Genomic DNA, 21,484 nt, shown 5'->3' on the forward strand with positions numbered 1-21,484 from the left:
GAATCATGGTGTTAATCAGCAAGCAGAGGATCCTGATATAAGTAACCTCATTTTATTTTGTCTTCTGTGAAGATTTTGCTTATTTTCTTGAACTGTTCATTCTTATTGATTAGTAACAGATAGGCAAACTGAATTGTAGCTAAATGTGATCTTTAGCAAAGGAAATACCAAACACAAAGATATGAGGACGGTAGATTGTACAAATGTAATATATGACCCTCACTGTTAATTTTCATGGAATTATTTTTAAAAATGCCAAATTACATTCTTTATTCATATCTCTTATGGTGTAGTAGTCTTTGAATCTCAGTTGGAAAAACTCACTTTATAAACTCTGCTTCTCTTAGACGAAACTCTAGTACTGGTATGGGCTTACTGTTCATATTTATTCGAACATCATTTTGAAATCAGTTTGAAGTACAAAATAAAGTATTGTCAGCTGGCAAACTGAGCTGACTGTTCTAGATCATCATACTTGCTAAGATTTTTAGAAATGATAGCTCTTACCTTAAGGCACATCACAGCATTGATTAGATTTATAAGCTGAAAGACACTTTCTGCCATCTCAGCTTTAGATGGCTTGCTACATTTTGAAAGAGTTTTTTATATTGTTGGACTAAATTAAGTAAACTCAGAAAAACCTTGAAACTCTGAAGCATTAGAAGATGTTATTAAGAAAATAATGCAACAGATTCACTGATATTTATCCTCTTTGTTATTTTGACAGGATTTGACTTCAGATTACGTTGAAGTTGCTTTGCTTGTGCTTTAGTTTATCCGACTTTAACTTCTTGCAAAATAACTAACCAACTTGCAGGTTGTCTCTACATATACTCAGGCAGTTGTATTATGGGGATAATGGTGACCTTCAAGTCTCAGTCTGTCCTCATTTGGAGTGCACTAGAACCTTTGAAAGAGAGATTGTGCAGGATGTAATTTGTCTTAAAGTAATTTCTCTCTCAAATACATCTGTTCCTAATCTTATAATCCTGTTTATCAATCATTCCGTTGATTTCACCTGAAGAGAAGACATTGTTTTAATTCATGTGTTGGCTTAAATTTGGTGTGGCAAATTTCTAATCAAGTCATTTTATACCAGTTTGTGGATATCAGAATGTATGTCTATATAAAATATATATATATTTACTCTTCACTGTGTGCATAGATGTGTTCTATCAATATTTTTATTGGATTTGACAGACCTAAGTTTCTACTAACTTAAGTGCTATATAACATATCTTCCTATAACTTCATATATCCACAACTTTTTTTGTTGAAATACACTATATGAATCTCTTTACCATTTATCTCATGCATTGAGTCACTTCCAAGCAATATAAGATCTTAACCTGTGGCAAAAAAAAACCATTAAAAAAGAAGCCATTATATATATTGAAAAATCCTTGTCCAAACTTTTTTTATCTTCTAAGGCATATGTTGTCTTTTGGAAAAAAAGTTTGAAATATTGCATGTAAATGTTTTACTGTAGGAAACAAATAGAAGAGATGGAAGAAAAACAAAGATCTGACAAAGCAGAACTTGTAAGAATGCAGCAAGAGGTAGAGTCACAACGTAAAGAGACAGAAATTGTACAGCTGCAAATTCGAAAACAGGAAGAGAGTCTGAAACGGAGAAGTGTTCACATTGAGAGCAGATTAAAGGATTTGCTGGCTGAGAAGGAAAAATTTGAAGAAGAGAGATTACGGGAACAACAGGAGATAGAACTTCAAAAGAAAAAGCAGCAGGAAGAAATTTTTGCCCGAGTCAAAGAGGAGTTGCAGCGACTACAAGAACTTAATCATAATGAAAAAGCAGAGAAAATGCAGATTTTCCGTGAACTAGAAAAACTTAAAAAGGAAAAGGATGAACAGTATATTAAGCTGGAATCAGAAAAAAAGAGACTTGAAGAACAAGAAAGGGATCAGGTGATGCTGGTGGCTCATCTAGAAAAACAGCTTCGAGAGAAGCAGGTCATGATAGAGCTCCTGAAGAGAGGAGATGTACAAAGAGTTGAAGAAGAAAAAAGAGATCTCGAAGATATTAGAGAATCTCTTTTGAAAGTCAAAGAAGCCCGATCTGAAGGTGATGAAAACCATGAAGAGTTAGAAAAAGCACAGTGTGATTTTATAGACTTTAAAAGGAAACAGCTGGAACAGTTGACTATTTTGGAAAAAGATTTAGTTCAACAGATGGATCACCTAGAGAAGGAAATAGCAGATGAAAAAAGAGCTCTGGAACACTTAAAATTTGCATATGAAGAACATATAAATTTCAAGAGAGATGATGAAAACTTTGTGGATACCCTACTCAAGGCTGAAGAAGTTGATAAGATAAAGCCAGCAGAGTACCGGCTCCAATCTAAAGTACGCCAGCTTGAGTACCTGAAGAGTAATCATTTGCCAGCTCTGCTGGAAGAAAAAAAAAGAGCTTTGGAAGTCCTTGATAGGGGCTTATTAGGGTTAGATAATACTCTTTATCAAATAGAGAAAGAAATAGAAGAAAAAGAAGAGCAGCTTGCCCACTATAGAGCTAGCACAAATCAGCTGCAGCAGCTTCAAGAAACCTTTGAATTCACAACCAATGTAGCTCGTCAGGAAGAAAAGGTTCGGAAAAAGGAAAAAGAAATCCTTGAATCAAGAGAAAAACAGCAGAGAGAGGCACTGGAGCAAGCTGTCGCTAAGTTAGAAAGGAGACACTCTGCTTTGCAACGCCGTTCAACAATAGACTTTGAAATTGAAGAGCAGAAACAGAAGCTTGCCACTTTAAACAACAGCTGCAGCGAACAGGCAGGTCTGCAGGCCAGTCTAGAAGCTGAGCAGAAAGCCCTTGAACAAGACCGAGAACGGTAAGTGTTGGTTTCCATTTATTAGAACCTATACACAAAAAATAACTAATTTTATATCTTAGATGTTGAGAGAGCAGCTTGTCCTGTGCCCCAGTATTTGAGTGATGACAAACCCTTTTAGGTACAGAAGCATGATCTCTGGTAGCATAACATTTAGCCTAAGTATGGGAGACTCAGAGAAAAGTGATTCAGGTAAGGAATGATCTTTCTATGTGGAAGAAGAGGAAGAAATCTGTTATTTTTGGCCTGAGCAAAAATCCACTGGGATTAATGCATTTAGTCCATGCAGTATGGCAAAGGGCAGAATTGCCATTTTTAATTGTGTTGTCTGATTGGTAATACTAGAGCTTTAAAACCTGTGATTATTGGTGAAACGATGAAGTGTTTTTTCTTGAGGTAGTATTTGTCATTTGATTTTTATTATTCCACTAATTACCTGACTTTTATTTCATAAGCTTCTAATAGATGCTTGGTTAGAAAAAACAACTGAAAAAAGAAACTTGCCTATGGCCAAATTGAAGAGCTCTTCTGTATCCTTTTCCTTTTAAACCATTATCAGAAGAGAATAGTTCCTTTCTATACCACATATAAAGGTCACTTTTTCAATGTTTAGAGCCACATTGTGTAGATTTTAGTTAAGCATTTTCAATACTTATTTATCATTTTGTTGTGAATATTTCCATTATTTTTCATTATTGTCTTGAACATAAAATTTCATTTTCTCCACTAAGCATCTCGCTTGACTGAAGTCAGCTATAAACAACTGGAGATTCCACAAAAATAGGCAGCTGAGTTAGCCCTCAAGAGATTGCTGAGTTGTGTGATAAGTGAAAAAATATGTTGTCAGCTAGAAGAATAAGGTTTGGAAAAGATACCAAGGAAGTGGAAAGGTCTCTTTTCTTCTTGTTTTTTTTTTATTGTTTACTTTAAAGTCCTCTTGTGCAAACTAAAAAAGAATTGGAAGTATTTCAGTGAATCACCCGGGGGCATGAAAAATTCAGTTCAGAATGTTTTTATGAATGTTGAGACAGAAGAAAATCTTAAGATATGTGATAGTATGTTAAATATTTCAGGCTACATATTGCTCTTGTGTTTGAGTTTACACTTCACAGTACTCAATGTCTTGAGCACTATGGTAAGCATATGAACTGTTTACGTTTCTTATTGTTTATCTAGATACCATTATATTATGATGTGCTCTGGTTCAGATCAATGTTAACTCTTTGAAAATGTTTAAATGCAATATTTGTTTGAAATGCTCTATAAGCATAAGACCATTGTAACTGGATAAAATGTTTTTTTTTTTTTTCCAGTTAGAATTTGAGCTAACATAATATTGATTCGCCTACAGGGATGACCACCAAAACAATAATTTGAAGTTAACTTACACAGGAATAATGCGTACGCATTTTGTCTTTACTGCCAGAGTTTTGTGGCAGTAGAATGAACATGAATAACCTTAAAATCATGGGATGTATCGCTCTCAAGTGGCAAGGTGCGGTTTAGTGTACTTCCTGGTGGATCCATCACACGGCTGGATAAGTTTATAGCTATAGGGAGTGGTATCTTTTAATAGTAGATATTTACAAATCAAGGAATAAGCTGTGTTCCTTTAATGTAATTCTGATTTTTGTGGTTAAATTTGTTTTCTGTTGATGCAAACACTCTCCTATATCCATCAGCCATCTCCCGTCCAGTTTCCCATAGGGTGTGAGATTGTTTTGCTGCTAATCAAAAGAAACAGATGGCTTCTGGCAGTGCTGCAAAAATTATTCTAAAAATGAAGTAACAATTCAGCTGGCTTTCCTCCAGCCTAAGCCTCGAAATTCGTCACCTCTTCAATTTTTTGTTTTAACCTCCAGGATGGAATAAAGTAGTTGTAGCATTGTACTTCAATTTGGAGATATGCAATTGTAGTATAAGTGGTAGAATCCCAAGTTTGCATGATTTTCCCTGTTTTTACAGAAACTTATTTTCTTTTATTCTTTAATTTTCAAGTAACCTCTAGAAAAACAATTACCTTTAGAGACAAAATAAATGGAAATGGGGAAGATTATTACTTTGTTACTAATCTAATCTCAGCTACATTACAAGTGAGAAGTGTGTTCTGTAGATTACTTTGTTATAGTTTAATTTGACTAAGTGATAAATATTGCAAGAAGTGCTTCTTATTTTATAATAGACGTCTCAGGCATTTTTAGGCAAAAATACAGTATCAAATTTTACATATTCTATTTTGTGCATAAATCTGGCTAGTATGAAATTTATTTGTTAAAGAAAGAGGAGGTTTCTATTTCAAAAGATGATATATTTAAAATATATACTTTATATATAGGTATATATATACACTTTATATATAGGTATATTTAAAATAAATACTATATAGTTATTTTGTAAGCAAATTTTTTAAAAATATATATAAGGAAAAACTGGAAAATTAAGATTTATACATATAGTACACAATTTAAAGATTTTTCTTATAGATATGTTTTGCCACATCATTGGTTTAGGTTGTCTTTGTTTTTTTGGATTACTGCTATATTTTGAGTTTTTAATTTTTTTTTCTCCCCATTTATTAATTTACTTCAGACTGGAAGCTAATAACTGAGGTCATTGATAGAGTTCCAAAATGAGGAAGACTTATTCAAGTGATCCTAATAGGTTAATTCTTATGAATTAACATTTAATGTACAGAGTTAGATACCTTTTGCTTTGGAAGTTATTGAAGTTGTCTTATGTAACTTAATACTGCGGCTGTAATGTGATTTTGATCTGTTTCTATTTTCCTATCTAAATGTGCTTAAAGAACAATCACGATTTTTATATCTTCATAAATATTAATATACTACAATCTTACACATATGTATACCACTGTAAGTACAGTTTTTCCCATAAGAACTGTGAGAATCAACTCTAAAACAAAGCAAATTACATTTTAAGATCTCTTTATAGCCTGGACCAGGAAATTCAGCAGCTGAAGCAAAAAATATATGAAGGTGATGGTGGTCAGAAAGGAAATCATGGAACATTAGAAGAGAGACTCTCCCATACCATTTCCCCTACCAGCTCAATAAAGACACACCCACCCGCTACTCCAGTAGTTGATGATAGGTAGGTAACCTGCATTTATGCAGTATTTTTATATGAATGCAAACAATAGCATTAGAAAAGAAATGTATTGAAAGATTGTTCTACCAGGGTTGGATTGTAATTAAATAGTGTAATTGTACTAAAGACTAGTCTGGAAATAAAATTAATTTGCTGTATTTCACTTTGAAAAACCAACAGGCTAATATTTTGCTCCTGTGCAGTTTTGTGACGCTGTGGACTTAAATGAATTTAAATTGGTTTTATGTTTACAGTCACTTGTCTACATGGTGTCGCTTTTTATAGTAACTTTTTTAGTAGGGCAACTGCCTGGTGTCACTTAAAATCTATTTACTCTCTGTTCTTTTTTGTACTTACACATGCAGTTGTTAGTATCAACTCTTGGAACATTCCTTCTGTTTGAAGACCAAACCTTTGTTAGCTCAAGTTGCAGATTTTGCAAAAGTGATAAAAGCAATCCATTAAGTAACTAAAGATGCAACCCCAGCCTTCTATTTCTTATTCATCTCTCTTGCCCTCAGTGCCACTTGTATGTAGTGCTGTGTACTCTGCATATGGTATTGCATAGCAGTGCCTTAACCCGTGGCCCATTAAATTGTCTAAATGTGATAACAAATCATTAACCTTTGCTTGTTAAATGAACACTTGCTCAAAAGTCCATGTTCCTTAAGAAGGGATAAAACTGGTCTAACATTAAGCCTGACAATTAAGAGTTGTGCAGTAGTTGTAGTTCCTAGGTGTTTCGAAGAGCCCTTTTGCCTGCCTTGATTTTTATCTAAGAGTATACTTGTTTAAAACTTTTCTGTGTCTTGAAGGATAAATGCCTTTATTGAACAAGAAGTGCAGAGAAGGCTCCAGAATTTTCATAATAAAGCTGAGGATAATGATGTTAGCCTGTCCTGGTCTGCAGAAAGTTTAAAGGTGAGCAGAGATGGGTAGGAAATCCTGACCTTCAGTGCACCATATGTAACCACTCATGTAGTTCTGTTGTTCAGTAATTTTCATGTTTTCCTAAGTTTACTTAATTTACCAAAAAAGTAAATAGTAAATCAGAATTATCAGTTTTAGATTTTGCTCATCTTTTTTTTCCCAGTGGCTGTTTTATGTTGGTTTTTTTTTTTTTTTTTTTTTTTTTTTTGCGGGGAAGTGTAAATGGCAATAGGAAGCTTGCAGATGAAATAAAAATCTTCATTTTATGTCTGTAGAATATATTGATAAAAGTCCATCCAGAAGAATGGTAATTCTTTATACATGCAAACAAGTGCTCATTTTAAAAACAGGTGATCTAATTCATCCAAAGACTCAGTTGATTGACTTCTAAGCCAGTGCTTAAAAAACATCAGTAAGAAAATAGTTATTTTTACCTATTAAAAAGAATGTCTCTTCCTACAAATACTTTTAAATTAACTCACACAGGAAAGGCACTCTTTTTAATAATCACTTGTACCTTTTTTGTTCTTAGGATAATGAGAGGCTTAATAATAGCACTGTTCAACGCAAACTGAAGTATGAGGTAGGTCATAATTTGTCAGAATGAAATGGTTGTCTTGAATTATCGCATGCCCTGTAATTAATTTTTTTAATGTTTAGCTGCATAATTAGAATTTTGAATTCACAGCAAGATTAATGACTAATAGGGACAGCAATGTATTTTGCCAGCTGGAATTAAAGTGATTTTTTTTCAGATTGGGCATAACTTTTTCTTTATTTGAAAGGTGTGATGTTATTGTGGATGTTTCTTCCTTGTTTGGACATGATTTTTAATTTGGAACAGTATCCCTTTCTGATTTTTAGAGGATAAAGGCATTTAGTGAAGAGAGATTGTCTGGATTCAGAATACCACTTCACATTTTTGACTCACAGTGAACTCTGTAAGGCTGTCTGTAATACCAGCAAGCGGCATCAGGCAAATTTGCTTATGTCATGAAGGATTCATACAGATATTTTTAAACTGAGTTTGAGACTCCTCCCCATTTGATTGCCTGACTTTTGCATGAACTGTTGTTAATTACTTGTCTTGATGAGTAAATCCTAAATACTTTTATGGATTTAAACCTTAATAGTGGGAGGGCTGCAACACCTCTAATTTGGACATTTTTTTACTTTTATACTGTTATTTTTAAACTATGTTGGACTTCACTGTCTTGTATAGTATAGAATTACCTTTTTGTAAATGTGTGGAAAAATAATAAAGGGCTTATAAATTTCTGCATCACCCTTTGACTTTCTTGTGGGTTTTGAGTAAAGCAAGTATAAATCTAGTGAAATGGATACTGTACAAGGAAAAGCAGTGGTGGGCTGGGAAGATCAACCATTCCTGAATCAGACCTTGATCACTTCTGTTGGATTTTCTCTCTCTAATTTTGAGAGATTATACAATAATTGTACCAATTTTGAATGATTGTACAAACCTAATCAAAATCAATCCTCAGTTTAAGAAATGTTCAAATCAGAAGGTTTTATAAAGACACTTCTGTTTTCTTCTTCTGAAATTTTTAACAGAAAAGTCAACAGTGGCAGCCACATTATGGCTTTCCATTTATGTCTAAAGATGTCAATTGTGCTTCTGAGTTGTGTGGAAAAAACACGGGAGTAAGAAACCATAAAAGACAGAAGGAATATACAGAAATGTGGGATTTATTTTCCAGTTCTGCAAGAATCTCCTCCCATTTTACATCAGAGAAGGCATTTGAGAATGAAAGAAGGAATTTTGACCAGAAGAGCTTTGCACATTGTGACACTGAAAGTGGTTTAATTGTCTCTAAAAATATTAATACTTTAAAGAGTAAGAATGTTTCTTATGAGAATGTTTTATCTACTTCTTTACAGAGTCATGACTTAAATAATATGGCTTATTCACTTTGCAAGGTTGAAAATTTCAATAATTTTGAGGATAAAATAATTACTTCTCTGAATTGTGACAGCTCAAGAACTGAATCTGATTGTTCCCACTTGAAACAGCTGTCTCCTGGAGGATCCTTAATGGGTGCTAATGAGCAGGCTGGCTTTAACAGCATATCATGCCTTCTCTTTTCTCAGTCTAATGTGCATTCTGAAATAATAACTTGTAAAGAAAACAGCCAACTTAAGACAGTGCACTCAACGATCGAAGACCAGTCTAGTAATTCTCAGCTTCCAACTCAAAAACCCTCAGATTTTATTTCTTTTAAGTCAATAGCTTCATGTTTTTCTGTGAGCTCAGAGCACGTCTATGGTTTGCGTTATCTTTTCAGTAAGCTTTCCTGCCTTTACAAAGATACCAGTAGTCAGTTGCTCAACAGTATGGTGGTTTCTAAACAAATTAAGGAGTTGGGAAGTTTATGTGACAGAAGCGAGAGATGCGCACAAGTGGTATCATTAATAAAAAATCTGCCATTTATACGAAACTTGCAAGTAAATATATTCTTTGAGTCAGATATGAATCAAGACATGTCCTGCTCTACTGATGAAGCCAAAGCTCATACTGAAAATGTTGTTCAGCCTGAGTCCCCTCTTCAAGAGGCTATCACAATGTGCACAAGCACAGAATTCTCTGATGTCTGTGTGAGAAAGCCCTCTGAAGGATTTGGATGCTGCTGTAAAAACGAAGAGCTGGAAACCAGTCTTGTGTTAAGACAGAAATTTGTACATTTTCCTGATGTCTTTTTGAAACTTCAGGTCTATTCTCTGGAAAAAGTGATGGAATTTTTGACCAGTGCCTTACCTCAAATTTGTATTAGAATGGAGAAGTTGAAAGGTATATATTGGCTTGCTGTTGGCAATTGCAAAATACCTGGTCCAGAACCTGCTTGCTTGCTTTTGTTCAACTCTATTCTATATGTTGTTGTTTCATCAGTTGAACAAGACATCTGCCAGAGTTCCTTGGCAATGTTTCATGAAGTTCCCACCGTCACAATAAAGGAGATTCAAGTTGGCTTTGCTGGACAGAATATTAGTCTTCTGTGTTCTGCTGAAGATGGTTTACTCACAATATTTACCTATAACAAACACTTCACTCAAAGAATTTGCCATGACATAATGAGTGTTTTGATTTCTACAATGGATAATACTGTTTATTTAAATCACCAGCTCTTGAAAGATGATTTGATGCAGATTTCACTTGACTGGACATCAGAAGTAAATGACTTAATTTTTTCAAGTGGAGTACGATTGTCCTGTAAATTTAGAACTGAATTAGCTGATCTGGTTTACTTACTCCATGAAAATATGGGAAATATTAAACCTTCATTAGGTGACATTCATGTGTTGCTGTATACTTCAGTGAAAGTAGACTTTGTTAAGCAGACTGTGTATAGAGCTCTTGTTCTTACAACTACACATATAGCTCTCTTAAGGGAAAATAAAATCTTTTATTCTACAACTAACTTTTTGAAGGCTTCATGCCAGCAACCACAATTTGACAGCCTTCAGTTATACAGTTTGAACGATATCCGATGTGTAGTTTTGCCAGACAAAGAGAATTTCACAAAAATTGAGCTTGTATTTTCTAGAAGGAGTAAGGTTGGATCTGATTCAGGAGTCGGTTTTTCTAAATACTGTGAAAAAGAAATAAATACTCAGCTGATGGTCATCCCATCGATTCTTCAAAGCAGTTTGCATATGCCTTCGGAAATCTGGAAATTAACATTCAGTTCAAGTGAAGAAGCCATTTGGCTAATTATGCATCTGACTAGGTTCTGAAATCCAAATACCTTTAGATGATACATTCAAAATAAGAGGCTAATGAATATTAATAAATCTTTTTTTTTTCTTTTTTTTTTCTTTTTTTTTTTTACCTGATATCAGTAAGCAGAAGAGTCCTTTCTGCCTCTAAGGGAATACTGTAGGGCTTGTAGATGTATCTTGGCAAAAATTGTTATTACTTGAGTGCTTACTTTTTGTGAGTCTCTAATATGCTCTACATACATCTACTTGGGACAGTTAGGAAATCAAATGGTTCTATCTTATGTGGTAGGTAGATCAAAACAATAGTTACAGCTGTGTCTTCTGATTTCCATTTTGGCTGTTGTTTCCAGCTGCCTCCTCCTCCTATCCGTCTTCATTAATGTCTTCTCCAGTCTTTGTTGATTGCCTTTTCCTTAATCTGTCAGTATCTTTGTTTTACATGCTTCTCATCTGTTTTATGCCCTTGATGACAATATTTCAAAATGTCTGCAATATTTTTTTTGTCCGAACTGTAAGGTGTATTTAGGTTCCTATGGTACATTCACTGTATGCTTTTAATATTAAGGATATTTATAGCTTTTATACTTACAATTTTGAGAAGAATAGCATTGACAATTCTGTTCTGCTTTGGAGTTTTGCATTAAGGATTATTGCACTCATACATTAAAGTTCACCACACGAGCAAAAGGGGTTATATTTGGTTTATTCTAAGTTGTGTCGGCTGACATACTGGAACTGATGGATTTACCATATCTCTCTTCTCCTGGGTTTAACTTCTTTGCCTAGAGCTAAGAAGGTGAAGGCTAGGTGGAGGCAGTGAAACAGAACAAAAAAATGCAAAGAGCATCCAATACTCTTTTTAGATTTCTCCCTCCCCTTGTTTTCTTGCAAGGGAAGCAATGTATGGCTTTAAGTCATTCCTGTTTATTTTGTCAAAGTAGTTAACTTGTACTCCCCTGCAGTACAGTAAGTCTTTATATTCCCTTGATGTGAGCATTTAAAGAGAATGTGATGTGAAAATGAACCTGGTTAAAGAATGTAAACAGATGTTGGTTGTGCTTTAAATAGTGTTTTGACCTTTGGTCATGCTACTATACCTGTGGTAAGACAAACATTTTGTGCTTTGTGATCTGTGTACATGTTCCTTATGCTGTTTAATGGATAGTTAGCAACTAGGGATCCTGCCTGAAGGATGGAGTAAGTTTAATTCTAGAGTTCTCTCCATGTAATGTGCCTGGCCAGACTTTCCTTTTCTGCTTGCTTACTAACAGGATTATTGATGCTGTGAGATTGCATCTCTAACAGTCTCTTTTATATTGCAAGAACAAATGGAACTATTGAACATAAGTAAAAGATTTCCATTAGTTGAGGCTTCCCTTTAGCTTCATAGAAGGTTATTCTTTACCTGTTACTCCTGTCAGATGTTCAAATAATAAATAAGCTGTTGTCTCCCATCTTTCATTTCTTCCCTTGTAAATGGAGCTTAATACCTTTGCATCCTGTTGCTTGAATGTGCCGTCTGCCTTGTTTGAGGAAGATGGTCCTTGGCAGAAAAAACAGTGGTATTTAATCTGAAATTCTAAATTCTGTAAGCATATTGCTAGTAGAGCTGCAATCTTCTGTTAGATGGAGTTAGACTTCAGTCTTTCTTATAAGCACATTTCCCATTTGTTCTTACCATACGTTAAGACAGGAAATGTAATTCACATGGGATTTAAAAAGAAATAACTTGCACTGGATGGGGAAGTTGTTTCTGAAAGAATGAATGCTGGTTTGGATAGAGAATTAAGGGGGTTTTTTTTATCATAACAAAACTTTCTACTACCTCAAGGAGGTCCAGAGATAAGCAAAATGTATAATTTTTTTTGAGGTATGGTTTTTTTTTTTTTCCGAATAAAGTATACACAAGAATCTCACAGAACATGGCGTAACAGAGTGTAACCTCATGTCAGTCCAGTTCAAGAGTGGCTCCCTCATTGACACCAGTAAGGTATTTCTTCTGAGCCTTGCTGAAAGTTAACTTCGAGTGGCATTATCTGGGAGGACTCTATTAATCAGGGCTGTTAAATGACAGCACTTTCTGCAAATAATTCCAAGTTAAATGTTTGTGCATGTTGTGTTCCAGATAACATGGTTTTCCTCTTTTGTGTTTGTTCTCAAATCTAACTCGATGTATATTCTCCACTTTTATGAAAAAAATGACTTCACGGCAGTATCTTTTGTTCTACTGTAAATGAAACATAATATAATAATCAATGTTTATGACTATCAAAGCATTATTTAATGTATTAGGGTGTGTTTTTCACAGTACTTTGTGTTTGAGATTGTTTTCTTCTCTATTAGCTGTTTGTAATAGTTCCCTGAAAATTACTGCCAATAAATTACATATTGACAGAGGTGGCTTTAAGAGTGACTTTATAGTTTTATTGTTGTTTTAAAACAGATTATATTGTTGTCAAGGCAATGAACTCCTCTTTCCCCCAAGGAAAGGGTTGCTTACATTTCTATGCTCCAGAAATGAGTTTTAGTTGAAAAGCCAGTAACCTGGGGAGAAGCGAAAGAAGGGCAGGATGGAAAAGACAAAATATTTGTTAAGTAAACAAAAGTGACTAAAAATATTTTTACATTCCAATGCAAACTTTTTTTTTTGTATTTTGACTAATAAAAGAAGTTTGTGGAAAACACCTTTTAGATAAAGTCAGTTAATTGGAACTAAAATTTACTTTCTTTGTGTTTTCTTTTTCACTACTCTTAATGCTAATGTTAAAGGAAATTACTTTGGCATTTATAATTGTCTAGTAATTAAATAACAGCCTGGTGAGGATGCCAAAAAGCTGTCTGTAACAAACATTTGGTGAGATGTCTATGAATGAGTTTCAAACTTTTCTCCAGCTCCTACACAGTATCACATGTGCTGGGAGTCACCCAGAGTTGCTACAGAGAGACCAAGTGTCTGTGAACAGAAGCATGAGCCATATTCACATGTTGAAGTAGTGTTGGTCAAGACTGAAGAGTTTTGATCAAGCAACATGTCTCATGCTAAGGGATTGCAAATGAATGTTGAGAATACAGTAAGTGATGGATAGCATCACTAAATACAAATATATAACATGGTAATAGCTTTAAAGTGATAGTTTTTCAATCTTTTTTGTTATCACTGACTTACATTTTTTGTGGTGCTGTTATTTTTTAAGTACAAGTACATTGAGCTTTTCAGACCAAATGCAAACAATTGAGAAAGCCAAGGACTTCCTAAAAGGCAATTTCTGTACTTATTCATTGTAAATGCTTGTACTACTTTTGTACACACTCACTGCAAAGCATTAATCTTTTCAGCTGCAAATTTTTTTTTTTACATAATTCCATAATTACAGATTCCATCTGGCAGTTGGTCAGAAGAATGCGTCTTCATTACAAATACCTTTTTAGACTTTTTGTCAAGACCATGAAAATGTATTATAGTTGAGTTTTCTGTTAATTAAATACAATTTAAATAAAATAGTAGGAAATTGTTTTGACAGTGGATTCCTGTGTTATCTCTACCATATTTAATTATAAAATGAGTTTGAATTTAAAAGTCTAAGATCTAGGCAATTTCTGAATTGCCTTGAACCCCTGCGGCTTTGCATAATACTGTAAACAGGTTTGTTATATAAAGACATATAAAAAATATAGCTGGGTGTGAGGGCTTGATTAATATATTTATTTTTTTCAAAGAAGGTTAATACAAAGTTTTCTACTTTCCCTTGTTTTTAGTATCTAAGCTGAAAATGTATTTTCAAGGAATAAGCAGTATTTTTGAAGACACTTCATCTACATTTTTTTTTCATGCATAACAAAATGCCATAGCTTGCTTATAAAAGGAGGTCCACTTTGTTTTCAAGTAATTCCTTAATTTTTGAAATAATTTCTGCCTCCTCAATGCTCTCTTTCCCTGCTCTTCTGGCCAAGAATATTTTCTCATTTTTAGTGAAGTTTTTTTTTTTTTTTCCTTATGTAGTGATTTTGGTTTTCCTTTGTTCTCCCTATTTGGTATGCACATGAAAGCGGATGGTCTGTCGTTCTCTGGGAGCAAATCCAGATGACCTAAAGGACCCAATTAAAATTAGTATTCCACGCTATGTCCTGTGTGGGCAGGGAAAGGATGAACACTACGAGTTTGAAATAAAGGTATGTGCTTTTCAGTTGCTTCTCCTTAATGTTTGGGTTCTCTGTACGCATATTGCTTGCATTTGTACAACAGTAGCATCATAGTAGCAATAATAATAGAAAAAATGCCTTTTATAAAAAAATCAAATAGTTCATAGTTTGCTCTGTCCAGTCATCAGTTTTCACCGAGACAGCATCACAGTTAGCAAAGATGGAAATAGCAACTTGAAATGCACCTGAATATCTTCAGATTCCAGAATGTGCTGCCAGATGCTTTGTTAGCTGGTGTAAGTTGGAGGAGTGACCTGCCCTCATAGTATGCAGGACCATTTTTGAACTCTGCTCACATTCTCTGTTGCAGAGGCTTTTACTAAGAAAGATGGGCAATCTCAGCTCTGTTTGAGCTAATTAAATTTTCATCTTGAAAGATACTGCACGATTTGTGCATGGAATACTTACTTTTGCCTTTTGAATTTCCTGGGGCAAGCAAAAGCCCAGAGCCAAAGAGATGCTGAGAAAAGAGTAAGTGCATATAAAACTTCCCCAAGGACTCTTCCAGCTGCCAGCTACTTTCAGCACACAGGATTTACTAAACTGGGTAATAGTTAGTGAAGGTAAATAGGGTAAAAAGATACTTTCTCTTTTTAGTAAGCTGGTGGATTTCTTTTCCAAATATTCTCCCTTCATCCCTAAAACCCATGTAAACAGCTGAAATATCTTAGGATGAAGGGACAGTTAAAGAGTATGTGCAGGAAGATGTGGACTCACCTGGAAGGAAATGTAATAGAAGAAAAAAATTGGAAAGGGGTGGGATTTGTAACTAGGAAAGAATGGGAGGAGAATGGTATCAAGGAGAGATACCAATGCATATGAAACTAGGCTCCAGCAGTTCTGTTGCTTGTATTTTGTTTCTGTGAGAAGCAAGGCTTGCAACCTGACCTCAGTAATGGCATGGAATGAGTGATGCTCTGGCTAAGAGTGGTGTATATTGAATGGCTGTTCTCTTCTGTCATACTTGTCAGTACCATCTTTTCTCTCTCTACTGTGCCATTTCTAGGCTGCCTCTAAAAGAAACTGCTGCTTAAATAGCTACTTTGATGAAGTTGAAAGCAAAGAAGTGGATGACGTGGAGTAGGAAATGGGTTCTCACTTCAATAGTTGTATTCCATTGATGTCAACTGACTTAGAGCACTAAATATTTTCATTGAAGCTCCTATGGACCTTAGTTTGGCTGTCTTTGGGGTGTTTCTTACATTCATTCCCTTACACGAATCGATCAACTGTTTATGCTTGTTCCTTTGCCTCCAGGTCTCTGTATGTCACAGTGGGCTGCTTTTGCTGTAGTCAGGATTTTGCTCCAAGTTACAATCTACAGACCTTCCACTAACTTTTATATTTTAAACTTTTCCTGTGCAGAGCTCCTAGTGCTAATTTCATAGAATGGTTAGGGTTGGAAGGGACCTTCAAAGGTCTTCTAGTCCAACTCCCCTGCAAGGAGCCGGGACATCCCCAACTAGATCAGGTTGCTCAGAACCACATCCAACCTGGCCTTGAACGTTTCCAGGGATGGGGCATCCACCAGCTCTCTGGGCAACCTGTGCCAGTGTTCTACCACACTCATTGTAAAAATTTTTTCCTAATATCCAATCTAAATCTACCTCCCTCTATTTTAAAACCATTACTCCTAGTCCTGTCGCAACAGGCCCTACTAAACAGCCTCTCCCCATCTTTCCTGTAGGCCCCCCTTTAGGTACTGGAAGACCACTATAAGGTCTCCCCGGAGCCTCCTCTTCTCCAGACTGAACAGCCCCAACTCTCTCAGCCTGTCCTCATAGGAGAGGTTCTCCAGCCTTCTTATTTTCATGGCCCTCCTCTGGACCTTCTCCAACTGGTCCATGTCCTTCTTGTGTTGGGGGCTCCAGAACTGGACACAGTACTCCAGGTGGGGTCTTGCCAGGCAGAGTAGAGGGGGAGAATCACTTCCCTCGACCTGCTGGCCGTACTCCTCTTGATGCAGCCCAGGATGCAGCTGGCCTTGTGGGCCGCAAGGGCGCATTGCCTGCTCATGTTGAGCTTCTCATCTACCATCACTCCCAAGACTTTCTTCTCAGGGCTCGTCTTGATCCATTCTCTGCCCAGCCTGTATTTGTGCCTGGGATTGCCCCGACCCACATGGAGGACCTTGCACTTGGCCTGGTTGAACTGCGTGAGGTTTGCCTGGGCCCACCTCTCCAGCCTGTCGAGGTCCCTCTGGATGGCATCCCTCCCCTCCAGCGTGTCACCACTGGATCTGTATTAATCTTCAATTTGATCTGTATTAATCTTCATCTGCTGTTAATTTATTCAATGGGAAATCAGAATACATGATATAGTGATTTTTTTGCCTTAAAAATCAGGAAAGTAGGAAGACAGGGCAGGGAGAAGAGAATGTGTACCTGTTTATTTCATCCCTTTTTGATGGATCAGGATACAATGTCAGTTGTTTAAATAATTCCTTATGTCCACCTTACTTTCCTTTGTTCAAGTTTATTTTCAGGTGATCTCATACCAAAATATATGTCAGTCTTGGATAAGGGCCAGGGCATTTTTAATCTCATTTCCTTTGCCAGCTCCCAAATAAGCTTTCTTCACCAAAGTTACTCTTGCTCTTGGGAAAATGAGTAGCTCACCTATTTGCATGTAACAGCACTTCAAAATCTGACAAAGGGCCAAGGAATGATTGAGTTGAATTGTAAACTTTTGAATCCTAGATGTCTCAGAAGTATTTTCTTCAGCAGACTTTTCTAGACATTATGGTTGTAGTGAAATCCTGGCATATTGCTGAATAGAGGAACAAGTAAAACAGATTTCTATATATAGAAATATATAAATTTCTTCTTGTGACATGCAATAGTAAAGGTTATTTTCTTTATATGCCGAGAGAGAGAGAGTTTCACTTTTCTTGGCAGCATCACGGTCTGTTCATAAGTCTTTCAACCCTAATATCGTCCAAAAATATTTTCTTTTAGTGCAGGTTCAGCATCTTGTCCATCTTCACACATATAGCATTTGGGAATGGGCCAGCCAAGATACTGTGTCTGCTCAGGGTCTTCCACTGGATACTGATCCTACTTTAGGATGTGGAGTGACTCCATTGAGAACCTATTGGAGAGAGTTCAAAATAGAAACAAAACCATACTTTATTAGACTTAAGATACCATCTTCTCCTTTTGCAGCAAGAGATGTCACAGAGCTGTTTGTACTGGTCTGCTATTAAGTATTCAGTATGAATAGATAAATTTCCCAAAAACTTCAATTTGAGTGACAGTTTTAAATGTCTTTAAAGATATGATGGAACAGTAATAACTTAATTAGGTCTAAATACATTTATGTTAGAGCCAGAAAACTGTTCTTGTATTCTCCTCTTCCTTTCATGTTGTTGTGATATGCAGAATATTCAGAGAAGGCTGTACTAGAAATAGCATGTGGAAAGATAAGACCATTGGCATTTGTTACACACGGTGCCTGTGGTTGCAGACAATACCTATGGATGGCAGAAGGAGCAGTGAGGCAGCAGGGAAGGGGAAACTCCAGCTCACGTCAAGGCACACAGGGTCTCCTGAGAGCAGGTGATGGAAGCAGAACCTGGAATCAAGCGCGGCCCTGCGAGGGATCCTCTGGAAAGAGGGGAAGAACTCCTTACATTCCTCCCCTGCTCCAGCGTGGAGTCCCTCCCACTGGCTACAGTCCTTTGTGAAACTGCTCCGGCGTGGGTCATCTCTTCCACAGGGTGCAGTCCCTCCAGAACGGCTGCCCCAGCAGGCCCTCCACAAGCCACAGCCTCCTTCAGGCCTCCACTTGCCCCAGTGTGGGGTCCTCCACAGGCTAGAGGTGGATCTCTGCTCCTCCATGGACATCCATGGACTGCAGGGGGACAACCTGCTCCACCATGGTCCTCACCACAGGCTGCAGGGGAATCTTGGTCAGGAGCAGCATTACTCCTCCCCCTCCTTCTTCCCTGACCTTGGCATCTGCAGCTGTTCCTCTCACAGGAAATTCTTCACAATTGGCTCAGGCAGACGCCTCTCAGGTTCTTTTCACATCTCATCTCCTCTCCACTTCTTGCAGCTGGACCTGGCTGAGTTGGGCCCAGTGGGCCACCTGGCAGGAGGCCAGAGGGTGAGAGCTGCAAGGCCCACAAGGCTCATGCCTCCCCCTCTCTGCCCCCTGCTTCAACTTCTTCATATCTTCTTTTTAATTCCACACCCCCCCCCTTCTTAAATACGTTATCACAGAGGCGTTATCAGGGAACATTGGCGCCACCAATTGGCTCAGCCTTGGCCAGCAGCGGGTCCGCTCTAGGCCCAGCCAAGTCCACTGATCAAAGGGAAAACTTCTAGCAGCCTCTTACAGAAGCTGCCACTGTAGCTCCCCCTCACTAAACAAAACCAACACAGTGTGTGTATATGAGAATATATACATTTCTTTGGATGTGTGGAGAGGCTACACTATGCTTGTGTTGGGTGTTATTCATTCATTAATGGAACACCCACTGATTGTAATGCCGTGAGCTACAGAGCTGCACTAAGGAGTGACTGGGGATATTTTAATGTGTTTACAGCCTTGTCAAACCACTCTGAAATAAGGAATAAATGCATTTAGTTTTTTTGCTTTACAATCTGTCTTCCTTATTAAATACAATTCTGTCACTGTAATGAAAGAAAAATTAAGTAAACCTATACAAGCTTATGAGTTTAAGAGAACTAAGAATTGCCTGGTTTAATCCTATATCCTTGTATACTGCATGGTTTTTAGTCTTATTCGTTGTGTGGTTTTACTTCTGTTTCTTCTTTTCATATGGTCTGATACAGATAACAGTCCTGGATGAGACGTGGACAGTCTTCAGGCGCTACAGTCGTTTTCGGGAAATGCATAAAACTTTAAAACTGAAGTACCCAGAGGTAAGTTTTGGTAAAACTTGTTTTGCAGAAAAGAATGGAAGTAGAGACTTGAAGGGGTTTTTTTTTTGTGGAAAAAATGGAAAGACATTGAGTTTTAAAGAGTAAAATGCGTAGATCCGTGTTTTGTGGAGATTCTGGAACTTAAGATCATTCCCATTCCAAAATAGTATGAGACCCAGAAATTGAAACTACCATGCACCAAGTATCTAAGGAAAAGCTCAAAAAAAAAAAAAAAAAAAAAGAGAGAGACAAAAGAAAAAAAAAAGGTCATCTTTTCAGATTGTCAGAAAATTTTTAAAGGTAAAAATTAGTTTTGAATGGAAAACTGAAATGTTCTCTTTCCACAAATGCTTTTAGAAGTATTACTTGTGAATGAACATCAGTATCGTATTTTTTATTCAAATGAAGTGCCATTTCCTCTTGGATGTTAGAATTATAGTCTGTCCACAGGAATATCTTAATTGCATTTAACTCTTGAAAAAAACAGCTAGTCAGTTGTCCAGTTGAAATAGAAAAGCACCACCTGAATCTCTGCAGACTGATCTTCCCCTTTTTAGGAAAACATGTTTGAGTTGTCTTTTTCAAGGTCTGTTATCAGTCCTGACAGTACATTGAGGAAAAATTGAACTTGGCTTTTCTATTTATGTCAGAGGGCGATCAACTTCTTTCCTGTATGTAGTCATCAGATGCAGGAGGAATCTGGTGTTCTTAAAGCCACTTTATTAAAATGTCCCATATGCTGCAGTGTATTAATGTCACTGTTTTGAAGCAAGTATTTGTGATTCACAGTACAGATTCAGACTTTTTTGGTGTTACAGGATGGAGTGGGTTTCTGTTTGGTTTCCATTTTTTTTGTTGTTGTTGTTTTTTTGGTGTTTTTTGGTTTTGTTTGTTTGTTTTTGGTTTTTTATTTTGATGAACCATGAGAATATGAGAGTTGTATTACTAGATCAAAATAAAGTCTAGCATCCAAGATCATACAACTGAGGAAAAAATCCCAGCCTAGATCAAAGATACATAGTTTTCTTCATCTTGGAGTCTTCCAACAGCTGAAGTTGTTATTAATAATGAACTATTAATTACAGTAACATTTTTCCTGCGTGTCTTATATAGATTTTCCATTCTCTACACTACTGACTTCATAGAAATTTTATGTAGGAAATTGATTGTTTTTCTTTTTAGCTTCTTCCCTCTCTTTGTGGTCATACTGGCAAGGTCAATATATTCTCTAGTTTAATGTGCCAGTTTGTTTCTTATTGGCACTTCTATGTTGCCATATATCTATGTCCTAGGTAAGCTTACTGAGCTTAACTTCTAGTACATTAAGGAATTATTGATTTAACTATGCAGATTATTAAATTCCTAATTTCCACATAGGAAACACATTATAGTATGTTTTATTAAGTTATCTGTTCCCTTCTCAACAATTTTGGTAAGCTGGGGCAAATACCAAACTTAAAAGTTTACCAATATGCTTCTCCAAAGAGTACCATATTTTAGCGAAAGTTATTGTAATGTGTTTTGGCTTCTAGTATACTTGAAATAAATATTTCATCATGTTACTTTCTAAAACAATAGATCTATAGCTCTAGTAATATCTTCTAGCCTTTATCAAGCCTCCACTTCACAACAACCTTCAATAAATTATCAGTGAGATTCACGTATGTCTATCTTTGCTAAGTACAAAGCACACTAAAGTTCAGGAGAAGCGAGATAAGCATTTAATCATGTCATCTACTGCTTTCAGATAGGTACTGTCACCTAAGTACCTGTTTTG

At 36.3% G+C, this 21,484-nt stretch overlaps 1 protein-coding gene across 3 annotated transcripts in view; it reads left to right on the forward strand.

Annotated features, from left to right (window-relative positions):
• KIF16B (kinesin family member 16B) overlaps positions 1-21,484 on the forward strand; it is a 153,945-nt gene that overhangs the window by 91,650 nt on the left and 40,811 nt on the right. For 2 of the 3 annotated variants that reach the window (XM_086745326.1, XM_086745329.1), the window contains 6 exons: positions 1,490-2,845; positions 5,798-5,956; positions 6,769-6,874; positions 7,416-7,466; positions 14,666-14,788; positions 19,618-19,707. In XM_086745326.1, the coding sequence (XP_086601452.1) occupies positions 1,490-2,845; positions 5,798-5,956; positions 6,769-6,874; positions 7,416-7,466; positions 14,666-14,788; positions 19,618-19,707 (1,885 nt within the window). Of the gene's footprint in view, positions 1-1,489; positions 2,846-5,785; positions 5,957-6,768; positions 6,875-7,415; positions 7,467-14,665; positions 14,789-19,617; positions 19,708-21,484 lie in introns of all 3 variants that reach the window. The other variant, XM_086745328.1, reaches the window with a different exon arrangement.

The sequence above is a fragment of the Chlamydotis macqueenii genome, chromosome 3 (genome assembly GCF_036417535.1).
Source record: "Chlamydotis macqueenii isolate bChlMac1 chromosome 3, bChlMac1.mat, whole genome shotgun sequence".
In the NCBI taxonomy this organism is placed as follows: domain Eukaryota; kingdom Metazoa; phylum Chordata; class Aves; order Otidiformes; family Otididae; genus Chlamydotis; species Chlamydotis macqueenii.